General features: G+C 36.3%; 1 protein-coding gene across 1 annotated transcript in view; it reads right to left on the reverse strand.

Moving 5' to 3' along the window:
• LOC150109709 (uncharacterized) overlaps positions 1-20474 on the reverse strand; it is a 288439-nt gene that overhangs the window by 94283 nt on the left and 173682 nt on the right. The window contains exon 12 of the mRNA XM_090403014.1: positions 17416-17553. Coding sequence (XP_090259140.1) covers positions 17416-17553 — 138 coding nt within the window. The remainder of the gene's footprint in view (positions 1-17415; positions 17554-20474) is intronic.

The raw sequence follows: 20474 nt of genomic DNA on the forward strand, positions 1-20474 counted from the left end.
TACAGTAATAGCATTGGGTAGGACGACTTTCATTGTTGCTAACGGAATCACTGCTATCTGTTCACTCTTTTTCTTTTTGTGCGACTTTAACAAGGAACCTATCCAATGACACTTGCTTTTGCCTCCTTTTGAAGATTTCACGGAAATATGACATTGCATTCTCATTAAAGCAGATTCATCGCTCACACTGCCACAGCCTTACTCGGGTGGTGCTTTTCTACAAACTTTTGCACTCTTTCCCACATTTTACACACCTCCCTAATTTCATTTGAAGAGGGGAATGTCTCCGTCTTTTTCTCCTCCTCCTCAGACAAGATCTCCTCCATAACCTCTTGCTTGCGATGTAGATCCATCAGTCCGTCAGTGGTAAACTCTTGGCCATGTTCCTCCACCAGCTCTTGAATGTCGTCCTCATTCACCTCCAGTCCCATGGTCTTCCCCAAGGACACAATTTCTTCAACAACTGGCAGCTCCTGTTCATGAGCAAACCCCTCGACGTAATCAGACCATAGTTTTTTCCAAGCAGAATTAAGGGTTCTCTTGGTGTCCCCATCCCAGGCTTTATTGATGATCTTGACGCAGTTTACAATGTGGAAATGATTTTTTCCAAAACTCTCTGAGGGTAAGGTTAGTTCCTTCGAAGCATCGCTGAAATAATGCCTTGGCGTGAAGCTTTTTAAAGTTTGAAATGACCTGCTGATTCATGGGCTGGAGTAATGGAGTAGTGTTGGGAGGAAGGAACTTGACCTTAATGAACTTGAATTCTTCCAGTAAGTCATCCTCAAGGCCTGGAGGATGAGCAGGAGCATTATCCATAACCAGCAAGACTTTGAGCGGCAATTTTTTTTTTCTAAAAGGTATTTCTTCACTGCAGGACCGAAGACCTCATTAATCCACTCAATGAACAAGATACAAGTGGCCCAAGCCTTGCTGTTAGACCTCCACATAACGTTTAACAGGGTCTTCTGCACCTTGCATTTCTTGAAGGCTCGTGGATTCTCAGAATGATACAGGAGCAGGAGCTTGACTTTTTAATCACCGCTTGCATTAGCACACAGCAAGAGGGTGAGACAGTCTTTCATGGGCTTGTGACCGAACATTGCATTCTCTTCTGCTGAAATGTAGGTCCTCTTTGGCATCTTTTTCAAAAAAAGCCCCGTTTCATTGCAATTAAAAACTTGCTGCGGCAGGTAACACTCGGAAACGAACGCCTCAGCTGCCTTTGCTTCCGAACTTGCAGCCTCTCAACACTATGGATGCCACTTCTCCTCTTCAAGTTATCAAACCATCCCCTGCTTGCCTTGAAGCCTTCTTCGTTTTCTGTAGATGTACCTGGCAGTTTACTTACGAGGTCGGCGTACGTGGCCTTTGCCTTCTCACAGATCAAGTTCTTGGTCACAGTATCACCTGCTAGTTACTTCTCGTTTATCCACACCAAAAGCAACTTTTCTACATCTTCCAGAATACGTGGCCGTTGCTTTGATACTCTCGTGACTCCTTTTGCTACATCTAGCCCCCCTTAGTTCTTTTTTCTTTAATACTGTGCAAATCGTTGACACAGACTTCTTATAAAGTCTTGAGATGGCGGCCACTTGCATACTTTGTTCGTGCTTCCCGATGATTTCCTTCTTAACTTCCACCGTAATCACTTCCTTCTTCTTACCGCCTTCCTTTTCAATCCTTTTCTTCATTGGGGCCATTGTTGTAGCACAGTTAATAAAGAACAGTCACTACATTTGGACACAAAATAAAAAAATGCTTTATGCACACACACGTGGTCACAATGCTAGCACAAATGTTGACTATACAAATAAGGTATGCCGACTGAGACCGAGCATGCAAGACGATTATCCACAATCCCGAGTGGCTTGTGATCACGCGACGCGCAGCAGACAAAGCGTATATGTAATACTCGGATTGCAAGACCTCGCTGGTTTATCAAGTTAAAATTTATTAAAAATTTTTGCTTGTCTTGCAAAACACTCACAGACCAAGTTACTTGCAATCCAAGGTACCACTGTATTTATCTATAAAGCAGGATTCTTGGGTTATCTAACATTTGGCTTTCCCATGATACTGAAAATATGATAGGTTTACGATGTTGTGGATGGGATTCATGCAAAAAAATAAATAAATAAAGGACATGGACACACATACACACACACACATATATATAAAATAGCAATAATAATAATAAAACAAATTTAGAAAAAGATTGTTGTTGTTACCGCATGATTGTTATTCAGAACTTGAGAAGAAATAAGGCCTTGGCAAGACTTACTTCCTATCTTCAGCAACTGCTGAACACAGAATATAATTCAGAAATCTCTTTGTAAAATAATAAAAATACCTCTTTATATATTTATGTTTTTTGCCTCAAACTGAAAAACACAATAAGTCTGTACAAAACCAGTCAATGACTTTATTAGTTTTATTTATTATTATTTTTTTTTTTACTTTTTTATGCTGTTTTCTCCAGTTATTAATTAAAGATGAGTGGTGGCTTTTCTCACTTATCTTAAATGAAAAAAAAAAAAAAAAAAATGTATCAACTGAGTGATATAGATATCCACCCTCCAACCAACAGAATGTGGATTTAAATCCCACAGCGAGCATGGATGTTGGTGATTGTCAAGTGGGAGATGAATTTCATTACTTGATGAGAACCTGTTACCATGCTTACTGGAGGCCAGAAGGCTTGAAATGGATTTCTGATATTTAGTCTAGAGAAGAGTTTCTGGGTAAATAAAATAAAAAGATAAAAAAAAAATCTTTTATAATCATCATCAAAATTCTGACGTGCTTCCTCAAGGGGTGTACAGGATATGATAGTACTACATGAAAAATTTACATCATTACTAATTTCCTACCTACAAATTTCCTCCAAATCAGTCTGTTACTTGTCAAGCCTCCAACATTATCAGATCTTATATTTCTATCGTCTAAAGCAGTGCTTCACAAACTTTTGGATGTCAGGGCCCCCTTTGCAAAAATTAAAATATTTCATGCCCCCCCCCCTCAAACAAAAAATCGTAATAGAGAGATATATTATTATAATATTTATATTCAATACAAAACATACACAGCGAATATTGCAAAAATCAAATGCATATATTACATTTTTTGCCTCTTACCGTTTGGTTCTGAAGACGATGCGGGCTGTTCTGGTAAAATATGAAATACTGTCCTTTTTTTTTAGTCTGTTTCTGCTGCTTCTGATTGTTCGCGCGGGAATTTTTTTAAAATTTTTATCAGTCACTTATCCATCTCAGGGTTAAATTTTTTAACGTAGAATAGATCAAATAATATCACCACTTACCGATACTGGCACACCACAGACTGATAACATGAAATTAGTGAATATTACCTGAATAAGGGAATCCCCGGACCAGGAACATTTTCCTCTTTTGTGACTTTTCTCCCTTTAAGGTAATTAAGCCTAACGTGAAACAGACAGCAAAGGCAGGTTATTAAAGCATGCATATGATTGGTGCGGTATTAACAAAAGATCGCGCAACCAAAAGATAAAAGCATAGCTGACAATTGAGTTGAAATGCTCTCTTCAACCAAATTCCATATGTGAAACTGCCATAACATTATATATATATATATATATATATATATATATTACTTAGTTTTAACACTTTTACGAATTTTAACATGTTCGGTTGAATTTTATTGCTGCCTTGGGAAATCGAACTCACACATATCTAATTAATAACAATAGTTTTTAGTTAGATACTGTGTTTGCCCATGCAACATATGGTTTTGTTTCAGTCTATACAGCATAGTTTCTGTATGAGGGGACATGTGATTCATTAATTAGTGTTTTTATCCCAGTTGTCCCTAATTGCACTATTTGTTGAGAAATATATTATACAGACTCCTCATACCTTATTCACTGGCATAATAAAAGTACTTGTTTTTATTGCCTCTGCAGTATAGTGGCTGTTAGGGAGGGCGTGTTGTTTACCACTGCAAGCGAGTTACTATCTCCCCACATGAAGTTGTTTAAGCTTTTTTCATGTGTGAAGTATATGCGAAACTTTTATTGGTAACAGAAAACTAGCTCGGATGACAGTGATAATATAAAACGAGTTTTGATATGTATATAAAGACAATATCAACAGTCTCCCTGATTACGAACGCCAGATGAAAGGGACAGGAAGATTTGGAGCTTCCCTGGAGAGCATTCGAAGAAAATACAATTAACCACTGCTTTGAAATGAAACACATGAATAAGCAATATTTACTAATATTCATTAAACGCCGAAATACGCAGGAAGCAAAGTTCGTGAACCAACACCAATGTGTAAATTTTTCCATTAAAATATAAAAAATAACAAAAAAGAAATAATAAATAATAAAAGTTAATTACGTTTCTTTTAAAATAAAAAAAATCTACTTAGTCTTAAAACATTTTAAATTTGTTTTCATTATTTCACGCCCCCCCTCAACAAAACCTACAGCCCCCAAGGGGGCCGCAGCCCACAGTTTGGGAAGTGCTGGTCTAAGGAACTTTGTGCCGTATCAATTCACCTATATCTTGGTCTTCCTCTGGGTCATTCTTCCTGCCAACCTGGCAGAGAACACTTGTTTTGCTAATCTTTCCTTGCCCATTCTGTTTAAGTGACCATACCATCTGAGATTAGCTCTACTAACACATTCCTGGATGTTGACAATTTCAAGTTCTTTCTTAATATCCTTCTTTTTAATATCATATTGCCATTGATGACATCTGTTCATGTTAATAATTTTTCTCAGGACTCTCATATCTGCAGTCTCTAGTCTTTGGTCAAGTGTTTTACTTCTGATCCAGCTCTCAGATTCATAAGTTAACACGTTCGCTGCCACACTACTTTGGCATGGTCTGTTCCCCTATGCCAAGCAGTTTTACTTCTTCAAGGTCAGTACGATAATCTCGTTACCGGAGGTAAACTTCCTACGAGTATACTCGTAGTTGGCTTGTACAGAGCATATACGGTCTATGAGATTACACAGTTTTGATGCTAGCCCCACAAGCAAAGGATTTTCTCTTCTTCAAGGTCACTACAATAATCTCGTTCCCGGCGGTAAGCATCATACGAGTATACTCGTAGCTGGCAGCGAACGTGTTAAAACTGGTTTGAACACTGTCTTGTATACAACTAATTTAGTGTTCCGACTAATATCTCTCTTATTCCATATGAATTTATTCAATTGTTCCTACCATACCAGCTATGTTGCTTCTGTTGTCTATTTCGATATTTAATTTACCATCTTCACTAAAAATCATACCTAAGTAGCTGAAATCTTTCACTTGTTCCACAGGTTCTCCATTCACAATGCAGTTGACATTTTCAACGAATCTACCTATTTTCATTGTCTTTGTCTTTTTATTGCTGACCTTCATATCATATCTATTACAACAGTTATTCAATTTAGTCAGGGAATCTTGCAAACTTGCAGCGGATTTATTTAGAAGTATAACATTGTCTGCATAAAGCAAAGAGCTGATATTAACATCTCGAATTCTGATATCATGTTTAATACCACTTTCCTTCATTATGTGATCCATAGAGATAATGAATAATAGAGGGGATAATATACATCCATGTCTCACACCAGATTTAACATTAAACCATCCTCCTGTACTTCCTTCAATTCTAACTGCTGACTTATAACTCAAAAGACAAAGTATTGCATGATATAACGTCCTATTCACATCATATAACTGTAGCGTATTGAATAGCTTCTCTCTTGGCACCTTGTCGCATGCCTTTTCCAGATCGACAAAACTTAAATACAGATCTTTGTTATATTCCCATGATTTCTCAACTATTTGTCGTAAAGTGAACAGCTTGTTCTTCACCAAGCTTTTCTTCCACAATTCTTCTCAACCGTTTCTCAAGTATACTTGCATATATCTTGCGAGGAACACTCAGTAGGGAAATACTGCTGTAATTCTCACATTCAGTTTTATTTCACTTTTTATATATGGGTACTATGAGAGCTCTACTCCAATCATCGGGAATTCGTCCATCTGTCCAGGCATTCTGAACTATGCAGTGCAGCCACTGTAAGACTTTTATATCATCATACTTGAGCATTTCTGGTCGAATATCATCTACTCCTGCTGCCTTTCCACATTTCAAGCCTTTGATGGCTTTTTCTACTTCAGGTATGGATATGTATTCCTGACTGTACGCCTGTTGAGTGTATTTTACCAATGTGCTATCACTGATTGTTTTATTTAGCAATTTTTCGAAGTAATTACTCCATACTTCAAGGATATCTTTTTCTCCCATTTTCATGTCACCTTTATCATCTCTAACATTTTTATAATGGAACATGGTGTTAGTAATAACCAGTCCATGTCCTGAGTAGAAATCCAACAGGTATCTGCCATTATTATTAGCTTTGCTCTTTTCTTCAAATTTTCCAAAAATATTTTTGTATGTCTGACAATCATTTCCTACTCTGCTATTTAGATCCCCAATAAGGACCAACTTTTCCTTTTTCATTGTGTCAGTTGCTTTCTATAAAGCATCAAAAAATTCCTCACTTCTACCTTAGTAGAACATTCTGTGGGAATTCCATAGGCACAAATAAGTCTCATTGTCCAGTTCTCCATTCTCATATTTGCCCACATCTCTACTTGAGACTGCCTGCCATTCAAGAAGATTAGCCTCGGATTTAGTGTTGAATAATAAGATAAGAAATCTATTTCTTATCTTATATACTTCTTTAACCTCTATTAACTTTTCTTGTTTGTAGCCTAAGTAGATTCTACCTAGGGATATATCCTTTTCAGATACTGGCAAATTTGTATTTATACTGTGCCAGCCAGTATCCTATAACAGGAATTTATTCAAGTTCAGGGAAATATTCCTAGATTCATTGGCATACACTCTAACATACACTTAAATAGATACTTTGCAGTCATGACCAATGATCTATTACTTAAACATATATATCTAAAATTTCTCCCACTATGGTTCTAATTTTATAAGTGGTAATTTGATATCTCGAATTCAGGCATATGCAATAAAACATGTCTATTGGAACTAAATGACAATCAGAACTAAATTGAATCAAAATACTAAAACTTCTCAATCTCTTGCTAAGTTAAATCTCATGCTTAGATAATTGAACAATTCCGAATTAATCAAGTTCACCTAGACAGATCAAATTGTTAATCACTGAGACAACAATAGAAAGCAATGACAATATTACACACTAAATTTAGATCCTCTCAAGCCTGCTATTCATAAAGACATATTACACAACTTGTTGCTATCTCAGTTAAGGTTATCTACTAAACAAAACACACTTATTACTTCAGTCACATACAATTAGATTCGTTCCTGACAATTCCTTGTCCAACAGAATTTGCTGTCTCAAAATACGATATTTTATCAAAGTTCTCTAAGGATTGTCCACATAACTTAATCAAACACAAGTTTCTATCTTCTATCACTTCCATAACAAATAACAAAGATCTCTACATTACCCAGTTCTTTCCAAAGGTCTATTAACTACCACATGTTGTTCTGGTCATCCTTCGATCGGCTATCTCAGTGCCTAGCTTTTGGCTACGACATTCTTTCTACTGCTGTTGGACTCGAACTAGCTTCTGCCGTGACTGAGGGCTATCTCCGCTCCTTTCCGATAGGACATCCAGCGACAGGCAGGATTCTTCATAAGCTGATGATTCGCGTATGGCTCTGCGTGGAATCTTGTTCTGCATAATCAGGAAAACGGCCTGCTGTCCGACATCATAGAACCTTGGCTCATTCTTTCTCCGACCATTGGTCAAGAATCTCAAGATGAAATCCGGAACAAAAAAAAAGCCTTGCAATATGGCGTGCATTGTCTTATATTCTGTGGTCTAGTGCCCTCTTTTTGCTTTATCATTTTTTTTTCGCACGACCCTTAATTTTAATGCCCTTAAGATGATCTTAATCTCCCTATTCCTGTTAGGTGCTGTCTTCGAGGAAAGTGCACTTACATTATTTTCCATGTACGCTGTAGCCTCTGGTGTTACAGCCGATATGTGCATTTCAGATGCGACCTTTGCACTGTTCCTCATTACTGTCTGGCAATTTACGTTATTATTGATAGCTTAATAGGACACAAATTTAAGCCATTTTCTTTACATATAATCACTAATTTGTACACAAAGTTCTTTAGTATTACAATTCTACTAAAAGTAGGTAATTCTATTTCTATTTACAGTTAGTACTTTATTTCTTCTGTTTGAGTACAAGTTTTTTCTCTCGGCTGATTTTTCTGACTTGTTAAATCCTGAATGAATTGTCTTTTAAAGGTTCTTTATTTAGGATGTAACAACTGAATATAACATTTTGTATTTATTGCTCAGAAAGATCTCACCAGTTTTTGTCTTTTTTGTTTCAGTCACCCCTAATATGTCAATCTGGTAATTATCTAATTCCTCAGCTAGCTCCATTTCTTTGCCATTCAGACTTCTTATGTTGATAGTACCGATCTTTAACTCTGGTGATGTTGAGTTGGAGGTGTGTTTTCAGATTTGTTCCAGTAGCTGACTTTTCGCTGTTCACCCTGGTTCCCTGCCGAAAACAACGGGGGCCTTGTTTAGCCGGAAGATGCCCCAGCCAGCATGAACTTTTGTCCTGTTGTACCATCATTTTGTATTTTGGTTTAAGCCAATACGAATACAATTTGGTCGGCTAAATCCCAAATTTCCAGCTTATCCTTGTTCGTTCAGTATCCATAGATACCCAACAGGGTGCATCACGAGAAGGTGAGGATTGGACATTAGGTCAGAAGCCCTTTTTGTTTTCTGCATTCCTTTAAAGACTATGTGGAGGTCTCCTCTCAGTAATATAGCTTTGACCCTTAAGCCCCCCCCCCACACACAAAAATACCTATTGCAAAAACATAATGCAGGAACAAAATATCTATAAGTAGCAACAATTCTGGACAACGAGCATTTTTAGAAAAGTTTTGGTGCAGCACCAAAATATGAACAATATTGCAAGATAGTGGATTTGGAATTTATAGTTCTTGTCTAGATGTTGTACAGATGAGAAGTAGTAGTGTTTTTAATAGAAAAAGAACAGATTTTCTTTGAAGGCTGATGTACTATGGATAGATGTGTTTGTGGAAGCAAGAAGTAAGTAGGCCCAAAAAATGTGATCATCTTAGAGCGTGTATAGTATGTGCTAGGTATATTTTCAAAAGCAAGGAGAAAGTAGAGGAACATCTTGATTTATTCATAATATCATTAGAATGGCAGTTTTCTATGAAATTATATGAATGAGATTCAAGAATGTTTAACAAAAGAATGGTACTTAAATAATCTGTAAATTAACCCAATAAATGCTGATGATTTTGCAAAAGCAAGTCCATCCAGTGCAGAATGGATGTGATATTTGGTTAAGCACGTATGGTTGATGTGCAGCATTTGCAAAACAGTGGGGAAGAAACATGATATCTCAGTTTTCCTTTTTCACTACATCTTCACAGAAAAAAAATTATTATTTTTTAAATAACAACTACCACACTCCTTGTCAGCTACAATCACCACAATGTTTAAGTACAACTTTATTTTGTATTGTTTCATATTTTTTAAGCCTTTGTCAGCATGGATAATGTAAGTTAATATTGCTAAGATATTAGCATAGTAATTAAAAGTTACTTTTATATATTTTGTGCAGCATTCTATTAACTCACCTCATTTAAGCAGTGTTTTCATCATTAACTCCACCTATTTCCTACTATGAATCTTTCAGGGGTTGTACAGGATACTACTACAATAGTAGTACATGATTAGGTGTATATTATTACTAACTTTCTAACAATTTTCTTCCAGATTATTCTGTTATTCGTCAAAACTCCAATAGTCAGGTATTATTTCAGAACATAACACACTTGTAACTGAAATCCAACCTAGAGCTTTGGATTCCTCTGGTTTTTCCTGAAGTCTGATGATGATCACCTATTTTACTAACCTTTCATTTCTCAATCTGCAGTAGTAGCGGATCATACAAATGGCAATTAACTGATGAAAAAGCTCAGAAATGGAGGAAACAGTGCTGTAAAAGGAATTGGAGATGATAAAGCTGACATGAAAACTGGAGAAAAAGATTTCCTTGATGTATGGATTAAATACTTTGAAAAATTGCTAAAAGAAACAAGCAGTGACAGCACAGTGGTAAAAATAACACCCAACAGACATGCAATGTGGAAAAGAAGCAGGAGTAGATAATATTAGACCAGAAATGTTCAAGAATGGAAGTATAAAAGTCTTGCAGTGGCTGCATTGCGTGAGTCAGAAGGCACGGAGAGAGGGACGAATTCCAGATGTTTAGAGTAGAGCTCTCATAGTACCCATATATAAAAAAAGGGAAATAAAACTGAATGTGAGAATTACAGAGGTATTTCCCTACCGAGAAGGATTGTGGAAGGGAAGCTTGGTGAAGAACAAGTTGGTTCAAGTCAAATAGAGGCTGTCAAGATCAGATTTTCACTTTACGACAAATAGTTGAGAAATCATGGGAATATAACAAAAATCTGTATTTAAGTTATGTAGACCTGCAAAAGACATATAACAAGGCACCGAGAGAAAAGCTATTCAAAACGCTGCAGTTATATGGTGTCAATGGAGCATTATATCAAGGAATACTTGATCTTTATTTGAGTTGTAAGTCAGCAGTTAGAAATGAAGTATAGGAAAATGATTTGATGTTAAATCTAGTGTCAGACAAGGATGTATATCATCCCCTCTATTATTCATTATCTATATGGATCACATCATGAAGGAAAGCAGTATTAAACTTGATATCAAAATTGGAGATGTTAATCTCAGCTCTTTTATGCAGATGATGTTATACGTTTAAATAAACCCAATATAATGGTTATGGTGTAAGAAGACTTGAGAAAATGTTGCTGAATGTAGTGGATGTGCAAATTCAGGGAAACTAGATTTGTTAAGGGGGGGGGGAGTAGATACACAGTCCTTAGGGAGGCAGTTGAATGTAAGAATGAATATAATATGCTAGAGCAAATAAGGACAACAAACCAGAGGGGGATAGTTAATATAAGGCATCAAGGTAGGGTTGGAGCTAATGGAGGTCTTAAATTCATGTACACTAATACTAGGAGTATTAGGAACAAGAAGGAAGAGTTTTTGGCCATGGTTGGCACTTCCAGACCACAGGTTATTGGTATTAGTGAAACATGGCTGACTGTAGATGATATAGCTAGTGGGATTGAATATGATGGGTATAGTGTGTTCAGGAATGACAGAGAGAATAAAATGGGGGGAGGAGTATTGTTGATGATAGCTGATGAGCTACAGCCAAGGAGAATAGAAGTTGAATTGCAGGATAGAGAAAAAGCACATTTGAGGCCATTTGGTATGAGATTGTGGCTAGCAGAACTAAATATACAATTGGGTGCTGCTATAGACCAGGTGATGGAAAAGATGGTGGTGACAATATGCACAAGCAAATAGAAGAAATGAGTGGAAGGAGGATGATTATTCTGGGAGATTTCAACTATGGTCGCATTGATTGGAGTGAGGAGAGGACACACGGGAGGAAGGAATTGGATTTTATGCGGTTATTAAGAGATAACTATCTGCGACAGCATGTAATGGAAAATACTAGGGGTCAGAGAGTGCTTGACCTAGTAATTACATCTGAGGATTTGGCTGTAACAAATATGACCACATTGCCACGAATCGGTGAGAGTGATCATAGGGTCGTGACTTGGGAGGTGGCTAAAGGTGTAGAATTTTCAATTAAGACAGGGTACATGTGGAATTATCGGGCTGGAAAGTATGACAAGCTTAGGAGATTGATTGGCTCAGTGCCATGGCATGTACAACTGCAAGGACTAGAAGTTGATAGTGCATGGGAGGTAGTTAAGAAGTGCTTGCATGAAGCAATGGCTGACTGTATACCTAGAGTCTGAATAATAAATCAAGTAGGGTTTAAATGGATGAATAACACCATTAAGCTTGAGCTGCAAAAAAAGAAACAACTATGGAGGGAATTTAAGGAGAAAGGTGACCAGCAGGCACATGAACGGTATAAAATGCAGGCCAGAAGGGTGACGAGTGTGGTAAGAAAAGCAAAAAAGGATTACGAAAGAATATTGGCTATGCAGGCTAAAGAGAATCCTAAACAGTTTTTTAGGTATGTAGCAAGTAAAAGGAAAAATGTACATGGCAGAATGATTTTAAAGAATGCCGATGGTAGGGAGGTAACTGAATCAGTTGAGATAGCTGAGTTACTGAGTGAGCACTTTGCAAGAATATATCATCCAGGTGGTGACATTGCAGAAACGAATAAACCGGCAGATTATACGGGAATTGTGGTGAATGAAGTGGAGGTGAGTAGTCTATTGCATAACCTCAATGTCAATACATCTGTGGGATTGGATGGTATACCAGCTCGTGTAATACGAGAAGCAGCTAAAGAATTGTCAGTACCCTTGACCATTTTGTTTAATTTGAGTCTCAGGTCTGGGTTAGTCCCGAGCGGGTAGAAGGAAAGGAAAATAGTTCCACTGCATAAAGGTGGTTCCAAGACTGCTGTTGTAAATTACCGACCGATTAGCATATCAGGAATCATTGTCAAGGTCTTAGAGAAATTAGTCAAGAAAAGAATACAGGATTGGATAGATCAAAATGGGATATTGTATGGGGGACAACATGGTTTTGTGAAGGGTAGATCATGCCTCAGTAAATTGCTCACGTTTTATAACACAGTTACGGCTGAACTGGATAGGGGTAATGGGTAGTGAAACTACTGGACCTTGCCAAGGCCTTTGACAGGATACCACATGGAACCCTAATCAGTAAACTGGAGCAGATGGGGATAGATATAGGGTTGGTAAGATGGATAGGAGGGTGGTTGAAGGAGAGATACCAGAGAGTGGTTTATTCAGGAGTGGAGTCAAAAAGACGTCTTGTGACTAGTGGAGTGCCGCAGGGCTCTGTTCTTGGACCACTGCTTTTCAATTTGTTCATCAATGATATTGGAAAGGATTTGAGAGGAAGTGTTCACTTGTTTGCTGATGATGCAAAGTTGGGTAGAGCAATTGTGAGTGCACAGGATGTAAAAATTTTGCAGGATGATTTGGATAGTTTGGAGGACTGGGCAAGGGAGAATGGATGTCAATTTAATGTGGCAAAATGTAAGGTTATGCATTTTGGGGTGAAAAGATTAGCAGCAGTATACCACATTGGTGGAACTGTACTCCAGGAGATTGACGAGGACAGGGATTTGGGAGTGTTGGTGGTAGGGAGTTGAAGTTTAGGGGGAACATTGCAAAAGTAACTAAAACAGCTCATCAAATCACTGGGCTTATGAAAAATACTTTAACATGCAGAGAGAAGCAAGTTGTTGTTCCTCTGTATCGAGCCTTGATAAGACCCCATCTGGACTTCTGTGCCCAGTTATGGGCACCAGGGTTTCTTCGTGATGGGGAGGAAGTGGAGAGGGTCCAGAGACGAGTGACCAAGATGATAGCAGGTCTGTGGAATGAACCTTATGAGAATAGGTTGAGGATTTGTGGGTTGCAGGAATTGGACGATAGACGAAGGAGGGGTGATATGATTGAGACATTCAAATTACTGACGGGTTTCTATAAGATTGATCCAGAAGATATTTTTGAAAATATGACTGGTGGTGGGAGGACTAGGGGCCATGCATGGAAGCTGGGCAAGAGCGTGGTTGACAAGGGTGTTAGAGCTAGGTTTTTTTACGTGGAGAGTGGTGAATGAGTGGAATAAGCTTCCAGTCTGTTGTGGGTGCTACGACCGTGAATGAGTTCAAGGCAATATATGATAGATACTGTGTAAAAGTTGAATAGTTGTTCCAGACATGATGTTAGGGCCTCCCTCGATGAGTCTGTCGACTCCTTGGAGTTTCCCCGGAACAATAATAATAATTGTAAGTCTGCCAGATTCCCTAAATAAACTGAATAACTGTTGTAATAAATTTGGTATGAAAATCAGCAATAACAAGACAAAGATAATGAAAAAGACAGAAACATTGAAAATATCAACTGCATTGTGAATGGAGAACTTATAGAACAAGTAAAAGATTTCAGCTACTTAGGCACAATTTTTAGTGAAGATGGTAAATTAAATATAGAAATAGACAACAGAATCAACAAAGCCAATATGGTAGGTTGTCAACTGAATAAATTTATATGGAATAAGAGAGAAATTAATGAAAACACTAAAGTAGGTGTGTACAAGATAGTGTTCAAACCAATATTAACTTATAGACCTGATAGCTGGATTAGAAATAAAACACTTAACCACAGACTAGACCAAAGATATGAGAGCCCTGAGAAAGATTAGGGGGATGTGAACAGATGGTATTAATTGGAATATCATATTAAAAACAAGGACATTAGGATAGAACTTGACATTGTTAGCATCCAGGAATGTGTTAGCAGAGCTAATCTCAGGTGGTATGGTCACTTAAACAGAATTGGAGAAGTAAGATTAGCAAAACAAGTGTTCTATGCTAGGTTGGAAGGAAAAAGACCCAGAGGATGGCCAAGATATAGGTGGATTGATACTGTAAAAAGTGCCTTAGAAGACAGAAATATATGATCAAATAATGTTGGAGTTTTGACAGATAATAGATTGATTTGGAGGAAGATTATTGATAGGAAGTTAGTAATGATCTAAATTTTTCATGTAGTACTATCATAATATCCTGTACACCCCTTGAGGGTACATGTCAGGAATTTGATGAACGTCATCCTCCTTCCTAATATCATCGTATGATTCTGTCATCTATGCACACATTTAATTTTTCTCAGAACATTCATATCTTTAGTCTAACTATTTTACCTCTCACCAGCTTTAAATCTATAAGTTAAAATTGGTTAGAACACTATATTGTATAAAGCTTTCCCTTCTTCCATATAAATTTATTGACTCCCCCCACCACACCTGCTTTGCTCATTCTGTGGTTTCTATCCACAGAACATTCAGAAACAGACTACAATAAGCAATAAGAATATGCAAAGAATACTTGTTCTATAAATATACATAGTACAAGTAAATGTTCAAACAGTTTTGGAATATTGCATGTATAACAGTGACTTGACTGAAATCAAAACTTAATCATTTATGGCTTTGTCATATGTTCAACCTAAATCCACGTTTTTATCCATTTCTATCCTATAATGAAGTTATTGTGACATACCATTCTGATGTATTTTACTTATTTGTGTCAATAAAATGGTCTGATGAAACAAAAAACTGGAAAGTTCCACAAATTTTTCTAAGGATTCCAAACATCAAATTTCAATGAAACCTACCTCAACTAAAGACCATAACTTGTGAATGTATGGACAAATAAAACAAACCCAACAGGAGCTAATGAATTCTATGGCATTCAATTAAAGTATTAACAGGAAAACATCAACTGTATTCTCAATAGCAAACTTATAGCAGGTCACATATTTTAGTTATTTAGACAATTTTTTATTGAGGATAGTAATTTAAATATAATAAGTAATAGAATACCAGATAAGATAATAAGATTTACAAGGTTAACAACAGAAGAAAATTCGGTAGCACAAGTTAAAATACAAAATGATTTAACAGATCTCTTTCTAATAACTCAAGGATTAAAACAAGGAAATGATGCGACTCCACAATACTTTTTAACTTAGTCTTTGGAATATGTTATTCGATTGTTGCCAACAGATACTAAAGACACTCCAATTCAGTGCAGATTGCACTGAACGTCACTGAAATCAACAAAGTGGAACAATTTAAATATTTAATATCTCATTTTAAATATTCATAAATATTTAAAATGAGATAGAGGAAGTGCAGAATAAAAAGATGTTCACTGAAGGGCTAAAGTAAAAATATATAAATTGATAATTCATCCAGTTGTTAGTTAAGGATGTGAAACCTAGATATTTATGGCAAGAGTAGAGAATACGATTTCAGCTTTTGAAAGGACAATTCTTAAAAAACATTTGGACCAGTGAATGATAATGGTTTCTGGAGAATCAAATACAACCATAAGTTATATCAACTTTATAAAGCCACAATATCCAGTGTAATCAACTTCAAAAAGTTGCAGTGGGTATGACATGCTTTTCACATGGAAAATGACAATATTCTTATGAAGATAATCAATAGTAAAATTACTGGTTAAAAGATCAAAAGGAAAACCTAGAACAAGATGAACAGATACCATTAGTCAAGAGAGCAACATCATACTACAGTGTCCAAACTGGAGAAGTAAAGTTTTGTATAGAAAGGGTTGGAGGCAACAAATCCAGGAAGCCAGGGCTCGATTTGAGCTGTAGTGCCATAAGAAGAATTATAAGCAATAGAGTAAGTAAGGCAAATATGGAAAGCAAGCTGAATAAATTTATAAGGAACAAGCTCCAATTAACCAAAAATATTAGACTAGTACTACACATTTCAGTGTTAAAATTTTTTAAATATGTTAGAAATAAAACTTGAATGAACATGAATGAGTGACGGAAGCGTAGTAAAAAATGCCTTCAGAGAAATAGGAAATGATTAGCAAAATAAGCATACAGATAAAAAAAAAAAAAAAGACTCATTGAATAAATAAGGGATGTGGATTGATGCAATTAGGAGTGCTGTAGAAAATCTAAATTTAACAGATTGACAAATACACAAATATGGCTAAACTAGAGACAGTAAACTGTCATAATCTACCCATAAATGCTATAAGTAACACTCTCTTAAGGAAACCCAGTGTTTTCTTTGAAAAACTTCTCTTAAGGAAACCCAGTGTCTTCTTAGGTCAAAAAGTTAAATTATCATAATATATGATTCACTCCTTGATGGTATCCGATAATTCACTCCTTGATGGTATCTAATTAGCTGATACACTGCTAATAATTCTAAATATATTTCAGCTAAATCTGTTCAGAATATGCAGAAAGAAAGAACATACTGTTGCAAAAACATACACAAGTTTTCTGCATTGATGCAATAACTATTTTACGAACTTGTTTGGTTAAGCAAATAGCATCACTACTCTCCAACCAACAGGATGTGGATTTGAATATCAATGTGGACATGGATATTTCTAAATGTCTTTATTTAAAAAAGATCTTTAGGTATTTAGGCTTGTCTTTGGATGACAGATGATTTTTATGACCTATGTGAGATCAGCACATTTCATATTGGGAACATGAATAAAGTACCATGTTTGATCTCTAGATCTCAGCAGACTCAATTATGTATTTGAGATTTACAAAACTTTTGTGAGTGGGATTCACAAACTTTTGGGACTGTTTTCCATACTTCAATTCTCCTTTAATCATTGTCTGGTGTCAACTATTCTGAATTAGTTCATACAGAATATCAACATACAATTCTGAATAAAACTATAAAATGTTTGCCAAGATCAAGAAACCTACCTTTGCACTGGTGGTGGTGGAAGCGTACTGTCAGATATATATTTCTGCAGAGATAAGTATGCTGGTATAAAAATAGGGTCGGTGACTTTAACTAAGTGGTCACGATAAACATATCTCTTTATGTGAAGCACCAGAACTCTGTAATAAACAGCACTATGTTCTGAGAAAGATAAGGCTATAGCTTAAGTTACAATTATATTTTCACAATAGTTTTGAGACTCACTGTGAATGACTTAATCAACAATTACTACACATACTCTTAACATTTCTATATAAATACACATAATAATCTGCATTTTTAATAAAAGAAATGAAGATTAATAATACAATGTTCTAATATTTTGAACATTTCCAATACACTTTAGAGGTAAAAGACCTGTTGCAGAATAACACTTGTGATATATTGCTTGTTGAAGCTGCTGCTGGATATTATTAGACCTTCAGGAGTCAAGGGCTCAGCGAGAGAAACTATAAAACACTCACACAAGCTGTCATGCCTTTTCTTAACCTCATGCACACTAGATGCACTCACCAGTGTTCCACTCACAATTCTACGAGAGAATTGTCCATCCCTTTCTTAACTGAACACACAAGCTTAACTTCCAAGGATGCTGCCTCCTTGTTCTCTCCTTACCCTCCATATAATGAAAAATTTTATTAAGCGATATCCTATAACTCTCTCTCAAAATTTTATAGACCTCTATCATATCATCACCCTCTGTCTTTTGTCTACCAGCATCTGCAGTCCATATACTCACAATATATTCTTTTAATCTATATTCCATAATCCCAACATCATCTTTGTAACTATTCTTTGTAGCCTTTCCACAGCTTCTTTATCCCTTTGGAAGCTAGGAGACTATACTTGTGCACTGTGGTCCAGGTGCTGTTGTACCAAGTCCTTGTAAGGAGGCAAAATGACTTCTCTATCCTTACAGTGCTTGTTTCAATATCACAATTATCTCGAGCTGTATTTGCAGCTTTTTCTTATGTGACCTTGAACTTCAACTTTCTATTCATCATAACTCCAAGACCTCTAGTTTTGGCATATTACTCTAAGCATGATCCCACGATTATGATGCTGATGGATATTGCATCATGCCAAAGTGAATAACTTTATACTAACTAACACTGAAATGACAGCAAATATTGAATGTTCACACTTTTAGCCCATTCAAATCACCTTGTAAATGATATATATCAGTAGTTCTCTCTCTGATTGTCCTGCCTATCTTTGCATATTAGCTAAAACACCAAACTAGTAGTATACAAGACCATGTTCAAACCAATTTTAAGTTATGGATCTTAAGAGTTGGGTAAGAAATAAAACACTTGATCAAAGACTAGAGACCAGTTGATAATTCGTCCAGTTGTTAGCTAAGGATGTGAAACCTGGATATTTATGGCAGGAGTAAAGAATACGATTTCAGCTTTTGAAAGGACAATTCTTAAAAAAATATTTAGACCAGTGAATGATAATGGTTTCTGGAGAATCAATAGTAAAATAGTCTGTTTTGATGCCAAAATGGCAGGCAAGAGACCCAAAGGAAGACCAAGATCCAAGTGGACTGATTCAGTCAGAAATAACCTTAGAACAACGAAATGTTAGATATGACAATATTGGAGTGCTTACAAGTAATAGACTAATTTTAGAGAAAAACATTGATAGGAGATTAATAATAATGTAAACTTAATCATGTAGTGCTGTCATAGTAACCTGAATATCCCTTGAGAATATATATTGGTTCGAGGATACATTGTGGCTAGTCAGTGAATTTAGTGCTCATATAAAATTGGTGATTTTTGTCTGTTTTATTGTGTTTTTTCCTTAGAAAATTAGTGTTTTACAGTATATTAGTGTAGATTTTAGTGTATTTAGTATTTTATAACATATTTTTATTAAGATATTTCAATAATAAGTATAAGTTTAAAATGGTGCCAAAACACAAAAGAAATAAAATGCTAAGAAGAGCACAGCAGGCAAAAACAAGAGGGCTAGCCCCACTAACAAGGTTATTGGAGATGTGGGGAAGGTTAATGAAAATGAATTAACCTCCAAAATAGCAAAATAAAGCAGATCATCAGAGAGACAACGTGGGAATTACAAAAAGTTGAGCGGCATTTAAATGAAAGAAGGGAGAAGAAGAAAATTAAGAGTAAAATAAGAAACAATAGGGATACTTAAGGGTCAAAGCTGTATAACTGAGAGGAGACCTCCACATAGCCTTTAAAGGAATGTGGAGAACCCACCAGGGCTTCTGACCTAATGTCCAATCCTCACCTTCTTGTAGTGTACTCTGTTGGGTATCTACCTGGATGCTGAACAAACAAGGATGGGCTCGCAATTTGGGATTTAGCCGACCAAATTGTATTCTTATTGGCTTAAACCAAAATACAACATGATGGTATAACACGACAAAATTTCATACCGGTTGGGACGTCGCCCAGTTAAACAAGGCTTTTCACCAGAGAACCAGGGCAAACAGTGAAAAGTCAGCTATTGGAACAAATCTGAAAACACACCCCAACTCAATATCACCAGAGTAGATTGGTACTATCAACATAAGAAGCCTGAATAGCAAAGAAATAGAGCTAGCTGAGGAATTAGATAAGCACAGATCGACATAATAGGGGTGACTAAAACAAAAAATGAAACAAGCAGTGACAGCACAGTGGCAAAAAACACTCAAGAGGCATACAGTCAGGAATATATATCCATACTTGAAGTAGAAAAAGCCATCATAACTAATAATTAAGGAATTGACAGCGTACACTAGAAATATAAATTAAATAAACTTTAATATATACTTTTCGATATTTCGACAAACGTCACGTTGCCATCTTCTTGGGAACTTAATACAAAGACAAGTGCACACAAGTACTACATAACAGCAAATGAGAACTGAAGCTAGGAAGCTAACGTTTTCCTAAAGTTCTGATGGTTCCCCCTGGCAGGCTATATTGGTAGTTCTTGCCATTTGGACTGAAGTTCTTCTGATAAATGTTTCCCAAATTTGGGGCAGTCTCATGCATTCAAATTTGTTGAGGTTTGGCATGTT

The sequence above is a fragment of the Typopeltis vanoorti genome, chromosome 2, assembly GCF_054136105.1.
Source record: "Typopeltis vanoorti isolate ZY-2024b chromosome 2, IOZ_Tvanoo_1.0, whole genome shotgun sequence".
NCBI lineage: Eukaryota > Metazoa > Arthropoda > Arachnida > Uropygi > Thelyphonidae > Typopeltis > Typopeltis vanoorti.